The following is a 21,483-nucleotide window of genomic DNA, read 5'->3' as shown; positions in this document are numbered from 1 at the left end:
GGTCTCCTCTGGAAACGGAGGGCTTTTGATGGTCAGATGTTTGTGGGGTTGGCTGACTGCCTGCCCAGGCCCCTGCACAAGCTGTTCTGCTGGAGAGAGTACAGCTCCGCATGAACTTGGCACCTGTGTCAGGATGCTGCCGTTGAATAGGCTGCCCTCCACTTTAAAATCGTTTGACCTTGGTTGTGAAAATGCATCATGCGTTTTAAAGGTTATCAATGGACAACAGAGGGGGAAAAACAGCTTAATTTACACCCCAACTGACTAAGCCAATGGTTGGAACTTATTCTAATTACTGCAGCACTAATTAAAGAGAAAACTATAGCCACGTTTCGCTGTTAATTGATTTTATTGTTTTAACGTGGATGCTAAGTGAAAATTGTTGTGTGAAATGTTTGCGACACGCTCTTAATTGGATATGCGATGAGATGGAGAGGTGTGTTTAATTGATTCTTTTAATTACGCACTAAACCTGCTCTCAAGAGGGGTGTTTAGTGGTTTACTGGGTACACATTTGTTTGTTTCATGTCTTACAGTTTATGAGAAAACACTCCGCGTCGATCAAAAATGTCAGAGACCCCCTCTCATGATTACTCATGGCCTTATACTGTATGGTTTGCGGTTTAGTGTGTGTTTTCTATTTCCTGTTGTCTACATCGTATGTAATTTGAGGAGAACATTGGGGGCAATCTAAATTATTTAAAAAAAGCTACATTCCCACAGTCATGTACTGCTGCAGTCACAGGTACAAGCTGTTTATGACTGTCTCGTTAAAAAAAAAAAAACATGAATGTGCAGTTGAGCTGAGAGGTGTTGCTGACTGTTCACACGATAAAGCGGCGCGCAGAGCAGCGGTAAGCCTTCCGGGCTGGCCCTGCAGCGAGTATCGATCACAAGGCGGGGGGGGACACAGTCAGTTAAATGTGAGTGTCTCTGTGTGGAGATGTGACCGGTGACGCGCCGGTGTCTGCGTCCGCCCTCCCCAGACGAGCAGATGTACCGCTGCGAGGACTGCGACGAGCTCTTCTCCTCCAAGCTGGACCTGCGGCGGCACCAGAAGTACTCTTGCAGCAGCGCCGGCTCCCTGTTCGACACGCTGGGCGAGGACTTCAAGCAGGAGCGCGATGATGCGGAGGAGCCCGTGCACGAGTGCAAGGATTGCGAGAAGATCTTCCCCAACGAGTACAGGTCAGCAGGGCCCGGCATGCACCTCTCTCACATGCCACCCGACCCGCCGCATCAGCCACCCAGCAAGCAATACATTCACATTCACATTTATTCGTTTTGCAGATGCCTTTTTTCCAAAGCGACTTGCATGTGAGGCAGATTTCGACACAAGCAAAAGCCGTACAAGTAGTCACAGCGGAGCAGAATATAAGTGCTACATGACAAAGTTTCAGTAGTTGGCCTGAAGGTGCGAGCTAGCTGGGTGACAATGAGTTCATGGCCTCTGAAAGTTTTTCTAGAGCAGTTTCCCAGCAAGGGTGGGTTGGCTGGAACGATGGCAGATCTCAGAAGAAGCTGTCGTTGAGGCAGTAAGAAGCTACAGCCCCTCGGATGTTGCCTACCTTTGTGCTGTTTCTCCTCTTCCCCAGCCTCGGCCAGCACATGATTGTCCACACAGAGGAGCGTGAATATAAGTGTGACCAATGCCCCAAAGCCTTCAACTGGAAATCCAACCTCATTCGTCATCAGATGTCACATGACAGCGGCAAGCGGTTCGAGTGCGAAAACTGTGATAAGGTACAAGGAAAAAAAAACAGACACACCCCACAAAACACTTCCGATAAAACACAGAAACTTATACTACCAGCCAGCATTTATTCTGCAGCACTAAGTGTTTGGGTGTGTGTGTGTGTGTGTGTGTGTGTGTGTGTGTGTGTTCCTCTTCCCTCGGCAGGTCTTCACAGACCCCAGTAATCTGCAGCGCCACATCCGCTCGCAGCATGTGGGTGCCCGCGCCCACACTTGCCCAGAATGTGGCAAGACCTTCGCCACCTCCTCTGGTCTCAAGCAGCACAAGCACATTCACAGCAGTGTCAAACCTTTCATCTGTAAGTCCGAGCCGCCTTGTCTAAGCCTCAGATATAATTACGAGTGTCCAAAGGCCTCCCGTCTAACTCCATCCCAACCCAGTGACAGCTGTAATTTTATAGGTCAGAGCACTAAATGAAATTCTAGAGCAATTTGTTTTGCACTTTTTGTTTCTCTTTCCTTTCCCTTTCCTCCTCTCTCTCTCTCTTTCTCTCTCTCTCTCTCTCTCTCTTTCCCCCCCTCCCTCTCTCTCTCTCGCTCTCTCATTCCATCCACCTGTTTGTCCTCCTCTGATGGGCCTAATTCCCCTTCAGTGGCACATGCAGACCTCACCTGTAAAGGTGAATGTCTGTGTCCAGCTCCCCTTTGAAGGAAGCTGAAATGAAGCCCTTTCCCTCTCACGCTTTGCTTTGCTTTACATGTTTTGTGTGTATCTATGTATACCTGTACATGTATATATGTATATATGTGCACATGTATCCATGCATGCAATTTGTATTCAGAGCGTAGCAATGTCAAGATGTCTTGCTTGTTATAAATAAAATAAATATTATGATCTGTAATTATATTAAATTAATTTACTAATGGATGAGTAATTACTTTTGATAGCAAGTAACTGTGCATCACCAAGTGCAGCCTAATAAGTGAACCATAAATAGAATGAGAATGTTTTGATTAGTCTTCTTTTGAGTCAGTTATGTGATCAGCTGCATGCCTCATTAATTGATATCCGAGGTTGCCATGGCGCTAGGGAGATAATTATGATGATGAGCCTGTAACAGTATGTAAATGGAATTAACCAAAGCCTCTCGGGACTGTGTGTTCTCCCAGGTGAGGTGTGTCACAAGTCCTACACCCAGTTCTCCAACCTCTGCCGCCATAAGCGGATGCACGCAGACTGTCGCACCCAGATCAAGTGCAAGGACTGCGGACAAATGTTCAGCACTACCTCCTCCCTCAACAAGCACCGGCGCTTCTGTGAGGGCAAAAACCATTACACCCCTGGGGGCATGTTCACGCCAGGCATACCTATGACCTCCAGCCCCATCATGGGCAAGTCTAAATCCCACCAGGGCCTCAACCACACCGGCCTGGGGTTCAACGATTACTTCCCCTCCCGCCCCCACCATGCCGGGCTGCCCTTCTCCCCCACCCCCCCAGCCTTCCCCACGCTCCCTCATGGCTTCCCGGGCATTTTCCCCCCCTCGCTGTACCCACGGCCCCCACTGTTACCTCCGAGCCCCTTGCTAAAGAGTCCCCTGAACAACAGCCAGGACGGGAAGCTTCCCAGAGGGCCCCTGGAGTCCTCCGGTCTCTCCATGGTCTCCATGAACAACAACGGAAGCGCCAGCCACAATAGCCAGCTGGAGGATAAGGTGGACTCCAAGCTGGACGGGTCCTACCCGGACGGCAAGTCCAAGGTGAAGATGAGCGACCTGTCGGACGGCAGCGACCTGGAGGACGTGAACACCACCAGCGGGACGGACCTGGACACCACCACGGGGACGGTGTCGGGCTCCGACCTGGACAGCGATGCAGAGAGCGACCGCGACAAGAGCCGAAGGAAGATGGCACCGGAGCCCAAGCAGGACGACGTCAGCAGCTCCTCGGTCTCCATCTCCAGCTCGGGAAACCTGCCCTGCGATAGGCCCTTCCTGTCCTCCCAGCATTCCTTCTTCCCTCCGCCTGACGAGCAGGCTCTGCCGGCCACCGGGGCCGCCACTGACTCTATTAAGGCCATAGCCTCCATAGCGGAGAAGTACTTCGGTCCCGGGTTCATGGGCCTGCAGGAGAAGAAAATGGGCTCCTTGCCTTACCATTCCATGTTCCCCTTCCAGTTCCTGCCCAACTTCCCACATTCCTTGTACCCCTTCGCCGACCGCGCCCTGAACCCCGGCATGTTCTTCAAAGCCGAGCCCAAGTCTCCCCGGGAGCACCTGCAGAAGATGGGGGTCCCGGGGGGCGAGTCCCCCTTCGACCTCACCACTAAGCCCAAGGAGGCCAAGCAGGCTCCGCCCCCCAGCAAGCTGGTCCCACCCACCAGCACACCCCTCCTGTCGGGGGAGGAGCAGCCCCTGGACCTCAGCATCGGCAGCCGGAGCCGTGCCAGCCACAACGGCGGCGTCCCCGAGCAGCGCAAGAACCACGTGTACGGGAGCGCCAAGGGCATGCCCAAGGACGATACCCCCGGCCTGCCCCAGCCCCAGGCCCTACACCAGCCCCAACTGCCCCAGCACCAACAGTCCCTCCCCCAGCCTCCCCAGCCCCAGCAGCAACCCTCCCTGCATTACGCCAAGCCCTCCCCCTTCTTCATGGACCCAATCTACAGGTATTTCAGCCCGAGTTGATCACAAGCTTAGGCCGCAAGCCACCCGCTCGGCGGTCCGAGCAGCCAGATAACCTATAGCATCCCAAACCCCAGAGGATTGTTTTAAGGTTCTTTGCAAACAGTGGAGGGTTCTTTAAACTCGTATGGGGCGGGGGCATGGAGGGATGGGGGGAGGTTGGGGTTCTGGGTGCCCTCTGGACTCGGTCCTGAGAGACAGGCGCGACCTTTGAACTTCGTACGTAACCCTTTGTCCTGTTGTCCAGCAGGGTGGAGAAGAGGAAGCTGATTGACCCTGTAGGAGCGCTGAAAGAGAAGTACCTGAGGCCCTCCCCGCTGCTCTTCCACCCACAGGTAACCCGGAGCGGAGCTCACCTCCACGGCTCACCTGCAGTGCTTTGGCGCAACGACACAAACATCTCCTCATGTTTGCTGAACAGAGCGGTGTCATAGTGAGGACAGCACGGTAGATACCACACCAGGCTGGGTAATCACGCAGAAGGCAAAGCTGAAGTATTGGTGGAGGCAGTGTAGACAGGATCATTGACCACAGTGGTATGCAGCTGGGTTTTTTTTTTCTTTTGTTGAAAAACCAAGCGAAAATTGGCTGTTGATGCGGAAGGCACACAACAAGGAGCAATCCAGCTTTCACTCAAACCCTGGAATGAGTTGTTCGTTTGTTATCAGGGTTGCTGCATCTCTGCATTATCGCCTGCCAATCTCCTGATGTAGCTGTGCTTCCACTGAACGTCATAGTGCATGCTGCTCTTACCTCCCGAGCAGGTGTTAGCAGAGGTCCTCCCGATGAGACCGCCCCCCATTTTGCACCTTGATCTTTTACGTTACTCTCTTTCTGCACGGTAACGCAGAACGGTGAATCAAAGAGCGTTTTATTTTCGACCATAACGGGCTGGTTATGTTCTGCCGGTTGTTTTGTTAAGTTCTCCTGTTTTTGCTTTAGGCTCCGTGTGCCCTCGCGTCAGATCGGCCAGAACAATGTGCGGCAGTGTGACGGCTCCAGCTTTCCAGCGCCAGGCTCACAGGCTGTTATCTGCAGCTTTAAAGATCAGCCTCATTGTTTACCCCACCCAGGCCATTCCCGCCATCAAATCCTGATAACAGTAATGCTAATATCAATAATGATAATATTAATAATAATAATAACCTTTAGAATGGAGGCGAGCTATCCCACGGACCACTTCATAAGGCTAAACTTAGTTGTGGCATTGTTTCGGGCCGCGCTGCTTCTGTGGAGCGTACAGCTAAGAGCTTCCTCTCATTTTTCGTCCCTGGCTGGCTAGATAATGCCGGCGTGTCCATCAGGGACATCCTGTGTTTGTGTCCAGTAGAATAGGGGCTCTTGTTGGGAACAGCTTTATCTGACCTGGAAATCTGGACCTCTATCAATAGTGAGTGACCCTCCGCCACCCCCCCCTCCAACCTCCCCTCCCCACCCCCTCATCCTCCTCAGCACCCCCCCCCCCACTTCTTGGCTGGGTGGCACAGGGACAGCTGGTATCAAAAGGCCTCTTACTCTGTGACAGAGCTGTGCATTGAAACTTAGCTGTCTGAGAGCGCTGCTGATGTCTTTCTCCCACCCACTCCATCCCCTCCTCTCTCACCATTGTCTTCACAAAGCCGAACGCTTTCAAAGGAGTCTCCAGATGACACGTACGAGACTTCTTTTTCCTAATCTGATACTATGACGAGTCCTTACATTTGATGTCCCCTCCAGCGGAATCAGACGGATTTCTTTCCCAAGATGAAAAGCCACTGGGTCCCTCTTGTGCAAGTCCAGAAGGGCTCTATTTTAAATGCATCGTTTAAATATGAATAAGAATAAGAATAAGGGTTTCTGTTTCTCCAAGCTTGTGCCTTATGTTTCTGCATCATGGGAAGATTTGTTTCAAACTATATGTCTTACATGGTGAATCCAGCACTGAAAGCTTTTAGTAGTGAAATGTTACATAATTATAGGGCTGGATTGGTCTGATTGTGAAATTATGATAAAGGCTTAGACATGCGTAAATAAATTGAGACAGTATGTCTGTCTCCGTGCCGCTGCGTATTCCAAACAAGGAAGGATGTGAGATGTTTTTGGCAATAAACTACATAGCGAAGCCTTTGTTCCCAGTCTAAGGGGGAAGTGGTATCAGCGGGGGGTATCTTAAACTATATTGTATCGTCACCGTCCAGGAGTGAATGGCTCATTCAGGACGGTCACGGTGGCTTCTCTGAGAGACGCAGCAGGAACAAAGTCCGGGACCGGTGTGTCCCAGGGGCCCATTCGAGCGGCTGCAAATGTGCGATAGGTCAGGGAGGTGACGCCGAAACGGCACAATCGAGAGCCGACCCTCTGATATACAGCTTCCTCCTGCCTTCCGCCCGCTCCGTAATGAAGCGGTGCCAGAGCGCTCAGGGAACACCGGCTGCCTGCACATTGTGTTGAGTGGCCTGCAGAGTCTGCCGCTGCAGAGCCCTCATCCACTCACTGCGGGCCCCTGAGTCAACGCAGTACACCCTTACTACACTCCCCTGAGTCAGTGCAGTACACCCTTACTACACTCCCCTGAGTCAGTGCAGTACACCCTTACTACACTCCCCTGAGTCAGTGCAGTACACCCTTACTACACTCCCCTGAGTCTGCGCAATACACCCTTACTACACTCCCCTGAGTCAGCGCAATACACCCTTACTACACTCCCCTGAGTCAGTGCAGTACACCCTTACTACACGCCCCTGAGTCAGTGCAGTACACCCTTACTACACTCCCCTGAGTCAGCGCAGTACACCCTTACTACACTCCCCTGAGTCAGTGCAGTACACCCTTACTACACTCCCCTGAGTCAGAGCAGTACACCCTTACTACACTCCCCTGAGTCAGTGCAATACACCCTTACTACACTCCTCCGAGTCAGTGCAGTACACCCTTACTACATTCCCCTGAGTCAGTGCAGTACACCCTTACTACACTCCCCTGAGTCAGTGCAGTACACCCTTACTACACTCCCCTGAGTCACTACACTACACTATGCTGTCACTACACTCCATTTATTCAGTGGATTGCGCTTAGGTGTTTAAATGTCAGAGATGATCAGTGTTGTGGCACCATGCTGACGGTACATCTGCCAGCAGCTGCAGCTGTCTGAAAGATGCCAGGGTGATGCTAACTCCTCACACCCTGTCCTGAGCCCGCAGCCTGCTCCGGGGCCCTCATTTTCCCTCATCCCAATCCCTGTGCCCTCGCTCTCCAAACCGATCGCCGCCTCTCTCTCCCCAGATGTCCGCCATCGAGAACATGACGGAGAAGCTGGAGAGCTTCGGCGCTTTGAAACTGGACGCCCCGAGCTCCCTGCAGCACACCTCCCATCACCTCTTCAACTTCCGCTCCCCGCCCCCCTCGCTCTCCGAGGCCATCCTGCGCAAAGGCAAGGAGCGCTACACCTGCAGGTAGGCCGCACGCCCCCGCTCTCGCCACCAGGTGGCCCCACTGAGGTCTGATTTACAAACAGAGGAGGAGGGTTTCCTTTAAAGGGAAGCCGGAGCCGTTCTCTAAGAAGACCGCTGTAGTTCATCTTACAACTACTGTTTAGCATATATGTATATAAGACTGTTTGAAATCATTTACTGTGACGTTTAACTCCATGGAAAGTGTTTTGTTGGCCATATCAAACACATACAAAGTCAAGTCAATGGCCTTCCGTAGGCTGATTTATTCATGTTTAATGTACCAACCAAACACCTTCCCCGGGTTTTTTCTCAAGGAACCAGTGCCTGCATGTCTCCCTTGGAGGGCATTCTGTGGAACACAGGACTTGATCATGATGTATTTTTTGGTGGGGAGTGTGTATAAAGATTTGAAATTTAATGGCAACCTGATCTGGTGAAAAATAGTTTCTGGAGCATTCCATTTTGACTCTTGCGGAGGCTCCACATTAAGACGAATGTTCTGAGTCTTGAATTTGTCATACGGAAAACCTCCCTCTGTGAACCGCGAGGGCTCGAGTTGTTCAGGCTGCGTTTGTCCGCTTCCATTAAGCGCTAGAGTCATGGTTATAAAGAGGGTCCCTATTTTCAGAGGAGAACCGCACAGGAAACGATAAACGACTGAGCAACCACTGAAAAAAGTTTTAAAAATTGGAACATATTAAGTTGATGTTAATTTCACTGATGGACCTGGTTCATTTTATATTAAAAGTGGTAATGGGTTTCTCCTTCGTTTCCCTGTAGGTACTGTGGGAAAATCTTTCCCAGGTCAGCTAATCTTACCAGGCACTTACGAACACACACAGGGGAACAGCCCTACAGGTAAGACTTCTCTCTCCCACTCTGCGACTGAGTTCACACTTACATCCAACACAAATACCACATGCCGAAATACCAAGGAGCCTGCATCACACCAGACTGGGTGATTTATTCTTGCATGCAATACTGGTACATTTATAAAGTAGCAGAAACCTATTTTAGTCATGTCTTGGCATTCCCCCGGTGACATACACACAAACATATAAAAAGACAGATACGCTATATTTGTTAAATATACAAAACTGTGATATGCATTTCTGAACGCGAAGGAGTGAAGTGTCTGGTACTGGGGACGCGCAGAGGCAGAGAAAGAGAAGGAAGATTGATTTTGTCTGCCCAGATGTTTTGGAGGTGGGGAACAAGTTCTGGACAATGTTGGGTTGTAATAGCACCCTGGAGAGTTCCACGCTCTGTTTATAGAGCCGGTTAATTATCATTGATTTGGCTCCTGACCAGCTGCAGTTTCCACCAACAGCGAGGGGGCAATTGCTGGGGAAGGCTTTGATTTCCAGGCTGCACGGCTTCATGTAGGGCGTCGGGCTGATGGAGGGGGGCAACTGGTGAGCTGGGATGGGCAGTGTCAGTGCGCTTTGACAAGGGCTGCCGACTTTGAAATCCACCCCCCCCCCCCTTCTGTTTCCGGAAGCAATCTGTTACATCGGGGTGAACCCCAGCTCTGGAGGGATCTGTCTCCTTTAGACAGCACTGGGAGGGAGTGAGACACAGACTTGAAATCAATGTGCAACCAATGAAAACAAACTCTCTCCAAGCAGCGCTATTAGACCCAATTGCTGTGGCATGCAGTCAGTAGGAACAGCGAGAGATAAAGACCTAACAGCGCCATGAAATGACTCTTGTAGGGGCTTTTAGAAGTGGTTAGCGTCGGAGGGACCTATTGAGCTTGTGCTTGTGCCGTTAGTTCAGTCAAGGCACAAAACCCATTGATCAAGCCGTGTTTTCATTTCAGCTGAACTTTCACCCCCACAGTCGTGTCTGTCATTCTGAAGAATTTTAATAGGCTTTTCCAGCCCATCTCGGCCCCTAAATGTCTTCAATCTTAGACGTGTCAGTTGTAGTTCGCTTGCAGCAGAGTATCTCGAATGAGGAGAAACATGTAAAACAAAATCAGCACAACTCGTGACTGCAAAATGACAAATCAGTTGTGACACAGAGCACAACGTTTTCAGTCGGAAGGCAGTCTTTTAAAACCGAAAGGCGGCCCCTGTCCACATTTTGTTTTTCTGTGTGGAAGAAGGAGCACGTACCACGCAGAGCAGACCAAACAGCGTTTTGGAGTTTTAGTGCTCGGTTGGAAGGACAGAGCAGTTGAGTTTATTGTTGTTTAGGGAGAGATGTGGGAGCAGAGACAGTGGAGCGGCCCTCCGTGTGCCTGCGGCCGTGACTCTGAGCGCTGCGCGGACCTCGGGGGACCTGGTCTCCGCTGCACGGTCCGCTCATTCTTAACAATCCGCTGATTAGCTCATTTAGAAACAATTTACCCTAACAAATAGCAGACATCATTATCTCTGCCACTTTCAGGCAAATAAGGCAAATCCAGCACAGAGAGTCGGAGGCCTGTTTTAAAAAGCCTTCACGGTTCATTGTAGCGGGCCATTTGACTGCGGCAGATGCTATCTGGCTCCTTTTTGCTGAGAAATTGGCCGGCTCAGGCTGACCACTGAAAGACCCCATTCAGATTGTAACGCACCATGTACAGTCTCTGTAACATTAAAAAAAAAAGTTAAGATGATGAAGTAATTTCAGGTCCCTTTGGACACGCTAATAAAAATAAACAAAAAAAAGGGGGGGGGATTGAAGGCCTTTTAATACAGAAAAAAATTCTTCTTGGCTTTTCACCATTCCCTATGAACCGTGATGGGCCAAGTCTGGAAATTAGCAAGCGTACCAAAAAAAAAAGTCAAAGAGAGAGCGAGTGGCGTGGAACATGAAAAGGTCCTGAATCTTGATTCCAGCACTTGATGACGAGCGATTTTCCCAAAGCAATTAGCGCTGAAAGCCAACCTCCCCAACCCCGAGGGGGGGAGAGGAACTGCTGTGTGCGGGGAGTCAGGGCGCACCGACCGCCCGAACAAAGAGCTCCTGTCCGCGGGACCCGACACGGCTTCCACTCTGTTTATTTATCGGCACTCAAAATTGATGTCCTCGGGACTGCGCTGGCTGGCCTCGCGGTGCCTTCCCGGAGAACAGGCCGAGCCACAGAGATGCAGCGAGAGCACGGGCCAGGCACCGCGGTCCAAACCCCCACACACGCCAGCGAGGCTCGCCATCTGACGAGCGACACGGAAGCTTCCAGAGGCTTGGTGTGCAAAGACGGAGCCCGTTTCCCATGTGCCCCTGCTCATGGCGGTGCCACGCTTGCCCATCTTGCACCTGCTGTGAGGTTTAGCTGCTGGAGATCAGTTGTATGTCTCAGGGACAGGTGATTGACAGTTTTTTTTTCTCCTCTTTGAGGATTGGCTTGAGGGTAGGGGGAGACATCCCAGCGTATCTTTTGATTTTATTCTCAGTCTAAAGGGAAGAAACATAACCTCCAAATCATAGCCCCACCACACACACGCATTGTGACAGATTTCTGCAATCTTAGAAAACCTCAGTACACCATCCAGGGCATTGCTGGGTTTCCTAACCAAAAAAGGATTTTTTTGTCTCTCTTTTAAGCAAAATGTTATGTTCCATCTCTGTTGCCTGTTTCTCTCCAGATGTTTTCAAGACGTATTTTCTTAAACACCAGTCCAAGTGAATTCCATGTCTGACCTGCTTATTTGTGTGGTTACGATGGAAACCAGAATGTTTTCTTTTTTCACCTTGAGAACACTGTAAAAATGACACACAGTCAGATGATTGTGTTGAGTACATGCAGTTCTGGAGGGAAGGAGATTCTCCTTGCAGACGATGGTCATGGCAGCCAAGTTGTAGTGACAGGGATCCACCACATGGTGGGGCAGTTGTTGCCATTACATCATTGTCTGGTACTTCGACTGGTAATTGTTAATACTAATAATGTTATTGTTTGTTCAGTATGTATTTGATAAGAGGTATAACATTTGAACAAATTTAGTTTTTACAGTGTAGTCATATGTAAACTTCCATAGGTATTTAAATACTGTATTAGCATTTTATTTACCCAGTGTTCGTTTCATTTATAACTGTGTTCATCATTTATAACTCTGTTCAGAGATTTATGAGACATCTAGTGAGGCTCACTAAATGTGTACACACGCACACACACACACACACACACACACACACAGTCACACACACCATCTTTATTCAATAGCCTAGTGAAAACAAGTCGAGGTACTGAGGAAACCAGCTCTGTTTGGCAGAGCTGGATCCGATTTCGTTCCTCCGAGACGCGGAATTCTTTGTCTGTCAGAGAGGCCATGACAAATTTGTCCAGAGAGAAGAACAAGATCAACAGTAATGTGCCCGCTATGTTTAGACTGAGGGGTTCTACAGCTGCTGTGATTAGTGTTTACACAGTGGAACAGTGTACTCATTTAAATCCCCCTCTCGCTCTCTCCTCTCTCCCTCTCCCCCTCTTTCGCTCCCCTCATACTGTCTCCCTCCATCTTTCTCTCTTCCTCTCCCTCTCCCTCGCTCTCGCTCTGTCTGCAGATGTAAATACTGTGACCGGTCCTTCAGCATCTCCTCGAACCTCCAGCGGCACGTGCGCAACATCCACAACAAGGAGAAGCCCTTCAAGTGTCACCTGTGCAATCGCTGCTTCGGCCAGCAGACCAACCTGGACCGACACCTGAAGAAGCACGAGCACGAGAACATCCCAGGTGTGGCAGAGACGCCTGCCTCTCAGAGCACACCTCAGATAGGTGGCAGTGTAGCATAGTGGTTAAGGAGCAGGGCTCGTAACCAAAGGGTTGCTGGTTCAGTTCGCCACAGGGGCATTGCTGCTGTACCCTTGGGCAAGGGACTTAGTCCACAGTGCCTCAGTAAATATCAAGCTGTATAAATGGATAACATTGTAAGAACCTGTAACTGATGTAAGTCGCTTTGGATAAGAGCATCTGCTAAATGCCAATAATGTACTGCAATGATTACAAACATGAAAGTCTTCATTTTGCCGGTGATAAGTGATGATCTCACACAGAATACACACAGAATACCTTCTAACATACCTAATGCACATGGCACATTTATCAAGCATATTTACCAGCCAGGCTCGAATGCAATGTTTGGATTGATTTTGGCCCTCAGTCCAGCCTGGGGTAATCAGCCGTGTCGTCTGTTTGTGCTTTCAGTGAGTCAGCATTCTGGGATCCTTTCAAACCTGGGAACAAATATCTCCTCCCCCAACTCGGAGACGGACAATCATGCACTTTTAGACGAGAAGGAGGACTCCTACTTCTCTGAAATCCGGAATTTCATTTCTAACAGCGAAATGAACCAGGCGTCCAGCTCCACAGATAAAAGGTACTGTGCCCTTGGTTTAGAGAGATTTTTTTCTGTGTCTGTGCCACACACCACCACTCACGCATGCTCATACACACGTAAACTCACACAGATACGCACACACAAACATACATAAACACAAACACACACACGCGCACACACACACATATGTCCAATGTAAGGAGTTGCAAAGGGGATCTTACAGTCTTGCACTGTGCTGAGAGCTGCCCTGTGCTAGGAGACCGGTTGTCATTATGAATTTTGACCCAGTACAGTTGCAGAGGAAAAGAATTAGCAGCACCTCTGCTTTCACTCTCCCGGCCCACTCTCTCGCGCTGACCCCAGGTCTGCGTGTGAGGCCGAACCCCTCTCTTTGACAGCCAAGCAGGACTTCTCAGGTCAGGCCTGCAGTCATGCATGGCAGTGCAGGGCCTGCAGTCCAACCTGAGGAGGCAGAAGAGAGAGAGAGAGAGACGTCTGAACGACTCATTTACTCCCCACTGAGGCCTGTTACAGCCTAACCATAGCCAGATTCACGCCGGGGGTACAGCTCTCCGCTTAGGAAAACACATAACAAAACTCATTAGTGAAAGAGGTACACAGCATCGGTGGCCAGTAGGCAGGCAGGCAGCCCCTGTTGAAGGTGGCCTGTCAGCTACAATTTCGGCACGGGGGGAGAGATGTTGAGAGTGTGCGGGGAAACGTGCACTGTCTTTGGGAAGGAGCACAGAACAGACATTGAAATTCTTTGTCGGACGTGTAATGGTCTTCCTTGATTTCAGTCCCTTCTTCCACATGCCAGCGAGGGCCCTGATCATTTCTCTCTGCGAGAGACATAAAAGGCTCAGCCGAGGATAATTTAGCCCCCACCATCTGGGATCAATAGTCCATCCTGTCTCAGACAAGCAGGCTTGGCATTTTAATATCTGTAATTCAAATAAGTGCTCTGTTTTCTGTCGGCCCTAAAAAAACGCCCTCTCGCCGAGAGAGAGAGCGCCTTTGGCGCATCTGCAGCTGCGTGCGGCCGTGCGGCTGCATCCGCGCGGGCGCCCCGTCGCCATCACAGCAAAGCACTGCGCTGAAGTGTTTGTAAACAAGTCAAGCGGATCGAAACAAACGTCCGTGGGACCGAGTTTTTCCCATCCCCTCCGCAGACAGGGCCGAGAGGAGAAAAAGGGCGTCTTTATTTCCAGGCTTGCGTTCGGGGTGGCGGGGTGGCTGGTGGTGGGGGAGGTTATTTCCTGTGCGAGATGGCTGCAGTTTGAGGGAGTCTGGCCCTGAGAGACAAAGACGGTGCCGGGGCTCGGGCAGGCTGGCAGGATCGCCCCTCGGGGACATTCCGATTGGGGCATTTATCTGCAAGATACATTGACGGAGCCCCCTGCTAACACAAACACCCTGCTGACGTGTTTAGACTAGATGACAAAACCCAGGTCCCCTTCAGGACCGCGCTGTCTCTGCGTGCATGGACTTTCTCTGAACGAGAGTCAATTTGATTATATGATATTTAATCTGGATTGAAAGTGGAGAACAAGCAGGTTTTTGAAGAGCCCCCCCCCACCCCCACCCCATCCCGCTGCTCTCATATTTGGGTCTCATTTGATAAATGTCTGTATGTGTTCGGTGTGGTAAACTCCTTGACGAGTAAATTCGCTTGAGGAAATGACATCATAAACCATGAACCTGCAGGGCTGGAAAACTTGAAGAGAGTGGTACGAGCGTGTGTTGATAGCCTGTTTGCAGAGCACCGCATTTCTCTGTGACTCCTCTCTCTCCGAGACGTACCGCTTGGACGTGTGCATGAGGCCCCGGGACGGATTTAACTCGCTCTCGCAAAAATTAGCCAATTAATCATGCAGCCGATTTCTTCGAAATGTCTTTCGTTAATAGTCAGCGCACATGTTTGTTGCCGGGACAGTCGGGCCTGTCTGTACCTTTTCAACCGCAGAGACTGTGCGGCTCATTCAGTTCCAGCAGTCTGAATGATTCATGACTCCTAAAGGGGGTCGGGAGTGAGTGACAGGCAGTGATGTTTGTGTGAGGAAAGGTTCACGTGGAAAGCTCCAGCACGGCGCGCTGATGGCCGGGCGCTCTCCGCCAGCGCGGGAACGTGCTTTGCTGACCCCTCACGGCCGCTCTCGGTTCCAACAGGCCGGACCTCCAGGACGAGGACCGCCCGCAGAGCCACGCCCTGCCCAACTCCAAGCAGAGCAGCCGGGAGGTGGAGGAGGAGGACGAGGAGGGGGAGGGGGATGAGGAGGACGAGGACGGGAGTCTGACGGAGAAGTCGCAGGACGAGGCGGCGTCCCCGGCCGCCATGCCGCAGGGCTCCTACGACGACGACGAGGAGCCCGCCTCGCTCTCCATGGGCTACGAGCACACCCGGAGGTGAGCCCCGCCCCCCCAGGGCTGAGCACCGCCCTGCCGTACAAACACAACCACAGCACATCTTCACAACATCACAGCACCCTCCCCCCCCCCACCTCTCCCCCTGTCCACACTGACATGTCTAACACTACTAATAATAAAAATAATCAGCGGAGCAGTGATTACGTTTGACTGTTTGCCCGGCGCTGGTCCGACCGGCTCAGCTGCTCTCTCGGTCTCCAGACGAGGGGCTACAGCATGCAGAGGCCGAGGCTTTCTGAAGACGCCGCTTTCGCCATCTTCACATCTCTTTCCATCATCTCTACATGGGCCGCTCTTTCCGTCTGCACCTCGGCAGTGTGCTCCCTCTCTGCCCCTCTGTGCTCCTGAGCCTCCCTTCTCTCTCAGAGAGGGGAAGCGTGGAGCCGCCGGCTCAGTGTCTCTCACCGACCTGTTCCATCCCATCTCATTTCCCTCTCCGTCAGAGCTGTCTGTCCGAGGCCATCATTAACAGTAGCGTTGGGGGGGGGGGGGGCTTTCTTTTGTAATGCCATAGGGGGTTTTCCGCGGGATGCTCCGAAAATTCTGCAATCCGTCACGACACGGGAAAATCCCCCCGACTCCCTGAGCAAAGTGTGATGACACACGTCTTTTAGTGAGGTGGTGAAGTACGGCCTCTCTCCGCGGAGCATGGCCATAAATTCCTCGAGAAATGTTTTTCCTTTTTTTTTCTGTTTGGATGCCCCATGGAACACACCCTATATCTGGTTGTGGGAACAAGAATAAAGCCCCCAGAGCGGATGTTACCGCCGCTCACGGGAGAATTAGATATAAGGGGAGGGTCTTGCGTGTAGCCCTCCGTGCCAGCAGAGGGCGCCAGGCTTCCAGCTCTACTGCGTGTCCGTGGTGGCCTCTCACTCCCCCCGCCATTCTGTCCCATGTGCCCCCCCCTTTCCCACCCGTGCATGCGCAGTGTGGTGCATCTGTGACAGTGAAGAGCAGGCAGGGCGTTCTGGGTGGTGACTGGGAGAGCTAACCCGCGGTCACCCCCTCCTCCTCCTCCTACTCCTCCTCCTTCCCTCCCTCCCTCCCTCCCCTGGTTCCTGGTGCAGGTGTATTGAGGAGGAGGATGCTGGACTGTTAGACCTGGAGCCCCTCCCCAGCTTCAACAAGGGCCTGGATCTCCATAAGGCTGCAGAAGAGCCCTTTGACGTTAAAGACATATTTAGCACCTCCTTAGAGTCGGAGGCGCTGAAAGAGACGCTGTACAGGCAGGCTAAAACCCAGGTATGTGACCCCGCACGGGAGGAGCCCACAGGCTCACGGATAGAGAGCGGGCTGTAAGTCAGACATGACCGATAAAAGAAAGGTGTTCGAGGAAACAGGGCCCTCTCTAATCACAGCCAAAGCACCATAGATTGTGTTACTTCCTCCTAAGATAAATGAGGGTAAAAGATTGATTTTCGCTCTCAGACCCCCGGTGGCTGTTGGCGGGTCAGTAGCGCTCTTGTCCGTGGTAAATGGGTGCTTTGGGCGGGCCTGGAGATGCAAGCGTGTCCCCCAGGAACACTGTGGCGTTGTGTAGCTCTCCTGTTCATTAGCACGCCAGGCGTGACTGAGACCCAGTTGTTGCTTATGGAGGAAAAAAAAGAGTCAATAATAAGGCGATGCTTTGTCCCCTTCACTTACTAACTTAATTAATAACTTTCTCCTGCTCTTAAAACCTTCCATTAAACCCTGAGATGGATGGCGTTGTGGACACAGTCTCACTCACCTGTTTGGATTTCCTTACCTCCCGGCTATGTTTTTTTTTTTTTACTACTTGCTCCTAAAAGACGTTCATTGAAAATGTTGTTGTGTAGACTCCAGCAGCATGAAAAAGGATTCTGCCGTACAAACGACAGGAACATTTAACAGCTTAGAGTGCTGCTTTATTTCTTGTATATAGGAGTAACTGTTGTGAGAGAGCATTTGGAGATTTTTACATTATGTTTTAGTCTGTGTCATTCACAAATCTCAGAACAGGTAGAGGCATTAGTCTGGATGTGCTGAGGTGGCGTTGCTTCGATGCTCCATTGACGTGTTGCGTTTGTGTGTGTCTGTTTCCTCCCTCCAGGCTTATGCAATGATGCTGTCTCTGTCTGAAAACAATCCTTTGCACGCATCCTCCCAGAATTCCCTGGATGCTTGGCTGAACATGGGAGGGGGCACATCAGAGACCAGCAGCTTTCATCCTCTCAACCACATCTGAGACACAGAGAGAGAGAGAGAGAGGAGAGAGGAGAGAGGAGAGGAGGAGGGCAGCGGTGTGCATGAGGAAGAGATAGATAGAGAGAGAGAGAAAAAAAATAGAAAGAAATAGAGTGAGGCCACATCAAGGACAATGTGACACTAGGACAAGAATGGAGGGGACCGGGGGGCACCCTCCTCGAGTGTCAGTGGCCAGAGAGGCAGCCCTGCTCATCCCTGTCATGTCTGACAGCCCCACCCACCAGTCACCACTCAGATCAGTCAACAGGCCGCAGTCCCAGCCGGGGGCTGGCTGTAGAGGAAGCACCCAAACTGCCCACCGTGTAGCTACAGCAGTCGCATTCAGAAGGTCCCTGCCACAGTGGGGCATCACCCACCCAAGATTATCGCACGCGTGTCACTTGAAGCATTAGAAATACGAAGGAAAAAAAGATAAGTTCACCACAAGCTCGAAAAAGAAGTTGCTATCAGTGCAACAGCGTCAAATATGGGTATGAAAAATGCAGTGTGCGCGTTTCAAGGAGATCTGCCGTCTTTGCCAGTCGGGCGAGATGTACAACAGTCCCGAATAATTAGCGTATTTACGGTCCCAAATGCACATTAGTTTCGTACTCCATTCCATCCAGCGTCTCTCAGCCGAAACCCACAGAGCGAAGGTCTTGATCAGTCCCACTGTACAATCTGCTCACAGTCTCAGCAAGGCTGCCTCTGCTAAGCATCAGTGTCAGAGCTCCATACCACTCACTCCCGCTGGTCAGCGTCCCTTTCAGCAGTGATCACAGTATCAAGGACATTATCGTAGTCAGCCCTGGGCTTCAAGAAAGAACGAAAGAACTGCGGGTTCTGTTCCTGGAGCAGCTCAGTTGTAATAACAGTGATGTAACTGAACAAGCTCTCCCAACCAGGCAGTGCGTTTCTCAGATAGTGACAGTGTAGTGAATTGAAATTTCTTTGAAAAATATATCCATTGATTTAGGATTTAAATTATTACCCACTGGGGCCAATTGTTAAAAAATAATCTTTCTTCATTATTCAATTCAAATTCATTTTTTAACTCAACAGTTTTTTTTTCTTTTTGTATGTTATTTGTTCTATAAAAAACAGTATTGTTTCCTTTTTTAGGCACTGCGGTGCTGAAATGTTAATATAATTATTTAGTGAAGGACCAAAATTGTATGATATTGTTGTATGTTGTACAAAATAACCAGGAAGTACGTAGCAGGAGTTGTGTGTGCCAAATAACCCCTAGAAAATGTTTTGTTTTCCGACAATCATTTCTTTTTGAAGGGTTTTTTTTTCATTTGCTGTTGTAGTTTTGTTGTTATTGCTTTCTTGTAGATGCATTTGATCTGATGAGTTTTGTGTATCCTATTTATTTTGGTTGTTTTGTCATTATTGAAGACGTGACAAATGAAAAAGAAAAAAAGTCCCTTTTTAGCCCACTTGACTTTTCTGAAGGAATAACATGTAATAACATGTAATAGGAAAGATTGTGAATCTCAGATTTTGATTGCTGTCGTGTAGAGACCAGTGTGCCAAATTTGAAAGAAATCATGAAATCATCTGTTTTATTTATGATGAGCAGTTAGCTGTAGTTCATGTCATGCTTTGCGATTAGTCTTCATTGTGATGTTTGGTTTGTCTTGCTGCAATCCAACAATTTCATACTGTATGCAGAGTGTTTTGTGTGGAAAAATGGTTGAAGTCTTAATGTAGCCATTCTTCAAACATTTAATAAGGAAGTGGTACATGGGCCACTTCAAATGTCATATGACTTGAATGCCAGGGCATTGTATTTTGTCAGTAATCTGCAGTACTTAAAAGTGAGCAAATTTTATTCCCTCTGATAACATTCAAATCAGGAAGATCCATTAACATTTTGAACCTAGTCTCCAACTGTACTGTGGTGTAGAGTTGTGCTACTAATTTCACAGTCTCAGACTTTTTCAATTCTGGAATGAGTAGTTATCTATTAAATTCAACCAATATTTACTGTAAGGAATGAGAAAAACAATTGAAAAAAGAGTGGACAGAGATCTACTGGCTGTCAACTTCAGCCTGTGTAGTAATTAGTCATTTCATTAGACTCCACAAAAGTCTGTTGTCAAAGTAACAGGTTCTTGCAAACAGCGGTAGGCATGTATGCATACGTATGTGGCATTCAACCAATCAGATCTGTGCAGATCCTGAACAGCCACCTCAGGAAGAGGGGGACCCTTAGACAGGGCTTGTCCAGGGCAAGGCGTTGTTCATCCTGGTGCTGGGATTCCGAGCGTCTGTCCGTCTGTCCGTCTGTCTGTGCGTAAAGGGGAGGAGTCCCGGCACAGCAGGTATACTGAACTGTGAAGCCAGCGAATGAATCGTACTACAGGAAAACAGAAAATGTTCACGATGAATGTGTCTGTATATACAGTTGAATGATAAGCTTTATATCAATGTCTCTAATCTGTCATGCTCCCTCACAAACAGCACCACTTCAAAGGATTTGGAGAGATGGGAGAGATTGTTATCATTTTCCTGTTTTTTTTTCCCTCATAGCTTTTTTATGTATATCATTCCAGACACCATTCCACTCTGTGCAAAATTAGGATAGCACTTAGCTTGTGAGCATTTGCGTCACAATCAGCTGCTGGAGTAATCAACATATATGCTCTGTTACCTTGATGCTGGTCACAGTAGAAATTTCAGAATGAGGCTGACCTGGTTCAAACAAGCACTTTATCTCATGGAGTGAAATGCCTGAGGTTGCTGTATTAGATGTATGTGATCAGAAGTCAGATTACTGACTTTAACATACCCAGCAAAGCAAAAATCTGTTTGTACATTTCTTTTTCCAGAAGTACGAACATTAAAAATTCATGCCTCCCGTGTCTCAGAAACTGTTATAGAATTTTCTCTGTAGAGACACAAGCTGCAAACATTTATTCTAATGGCAAACACTTTCAGGTTGAAAAACATGTATTCAGAATTAAAACACTCTGAGTGATTTCAAATTCATCATTTAATATTTCGGGTAACAAAATGGGTGATCCGTCTACCAGCAAAGACTTTTCTAAGACTGAAGCACTGTAGTATACAATTATGCCAGCAGGTGGCAGAATTATATCAGTTTTGTTGCATTAATGTCACGCAACGGATGGAAACAGAAGTAGCAGCACTCTTCACAAGATTGCAAATAGGTATAGGTATATACATTAATTTGCAGTATTTTATTATATGCAGAGTCATACTGGGTTAATAAATGTGTGGGAAACTATATCTTGGGTAACTTCATGTCACATACTACTGTAATAAGTGCGCGCTGTAGGTTGTAGAATTAATTGATTGAAATAAAGATCACATTGCCGGCTTTTTAAGGAACCGATGAAGGGTCACTGAGCTAATAACTTGATATGGTCGCTGTTCTTTCCCCACTGTTACAGTACAAAAGATAAAATGGTTTCGTTTAAATTGTATAGTATTCTGAAAGCAATGTTGCATTTGTCTGAAAATTCATTAAAATATATATGGGTTTAAAATGGATGGTGCTTGTTTCATTTGGATCTGAATTGTATATCGCCTCTGTTATGTTTATTAAAAAAATAATGTGCATGACTTGTGTTTAGCAGTCATAATGGTGTCCATTTGTGAAACGTGTATCTTAAATTTTAAAAAGAGTCAAAAAAAGAAAAAAAAAAAAAAAGAAAGAAATCCGTAGATGCACTTATTGTACATGTGGTTAGGTTAGTAGATTTGAGACTTAAAGTCCTTTACTGCCTTAAAAACACAAC

The 21,483-nt window shown here is 49.1% G+C and overlaps 1 protein-coding gene across 6 annotated transcripts in view; it reads left to right on the top strand.

The window, feature by feature from the left end:
• The window catches only part of prdm16 (PR domain containing 16), a 197,863-nt gene extending 180,115 nt beyond the window's left edge, over positions 1 to 17,748 (top strand). For 2 of the 6 annotated variants that reach the window (XM_036533385.1, XM_036533390.1), the window contains 12 exons: positions 987 to 1,188; positions 1,596 to 1,743; positions 1,901 to 2,156; positions 2,866 to 4,363; positions 4,627 to 4,714; positions 7,641 to 7,810; positions 8,591 to 8,668; positions 12,305 to 12,474; positions 12,946 to 13,117; positions 15,248 to 15,484; positions 16,576 to 16,750; positions 17,580 to 17,748. In XM_036533385.1, coding sequence (XP_036389278.1) covers positions 987 to 1,188; positions 1,596 to 1,743; positions 1,901 to 2,156; positions 2,866 to 4,363; positions 4,627 to 4,714; positions 7,641 to 7,810; positions 8,591 to 8,668; positions 12,305 to 12,474; positions 12,946 to 13,117; positions 15,248 to 15,484; positions 16,576 to 16,750; positions 17,580 to 17,714 — 3,329 coding nt within the window. In that variant the 3' untranslated portion in view covers positions 17,715 to 17,748. The remainder of the gene's footprint in view (positions 1 to 986; positions 1,189 to 1,595; positions 1,744 to 1,900; positions 2,157 to 2,865; positions 4,364 to 4,626; positions 4,715 to 7,640; positions 7,811 to 8,590; positions 8,669 to 12,304; positions 12,475 to 12,945; positions 13,118 to 15,247; positions 15,485 to 16,575; positions 16,751 to 17,579) is intronic. The other 4 variants (XM_036533391.1, XM_036533388.1, XM_036533387.1 and 1 more) reach the window with 4 other exon arrangements.
• Positions 17,749 to 21,483: the final 3,735 nt, after the last annotated feature.

Source organism: Megalops cyprinoides, chromosome 7 (genome assembly GCF_013368585.1).
Source record: "Megalops cyprinoides isolate fMegCyp1 chromosome 7, fMegCyp1.pri, whole genome shotgun sequence".
Classification (NCBI taxonomy): Eukaryota; Metazoa; Chordata; class Actinopteri; order Elopiformes; family Megalopidae; genus Megalops; species Megalops cyprinoides.
Note: the sequence above shows the minus strand (reverse complement) of the source record. Positions and strands in the feature narration are given on the sequence as shown.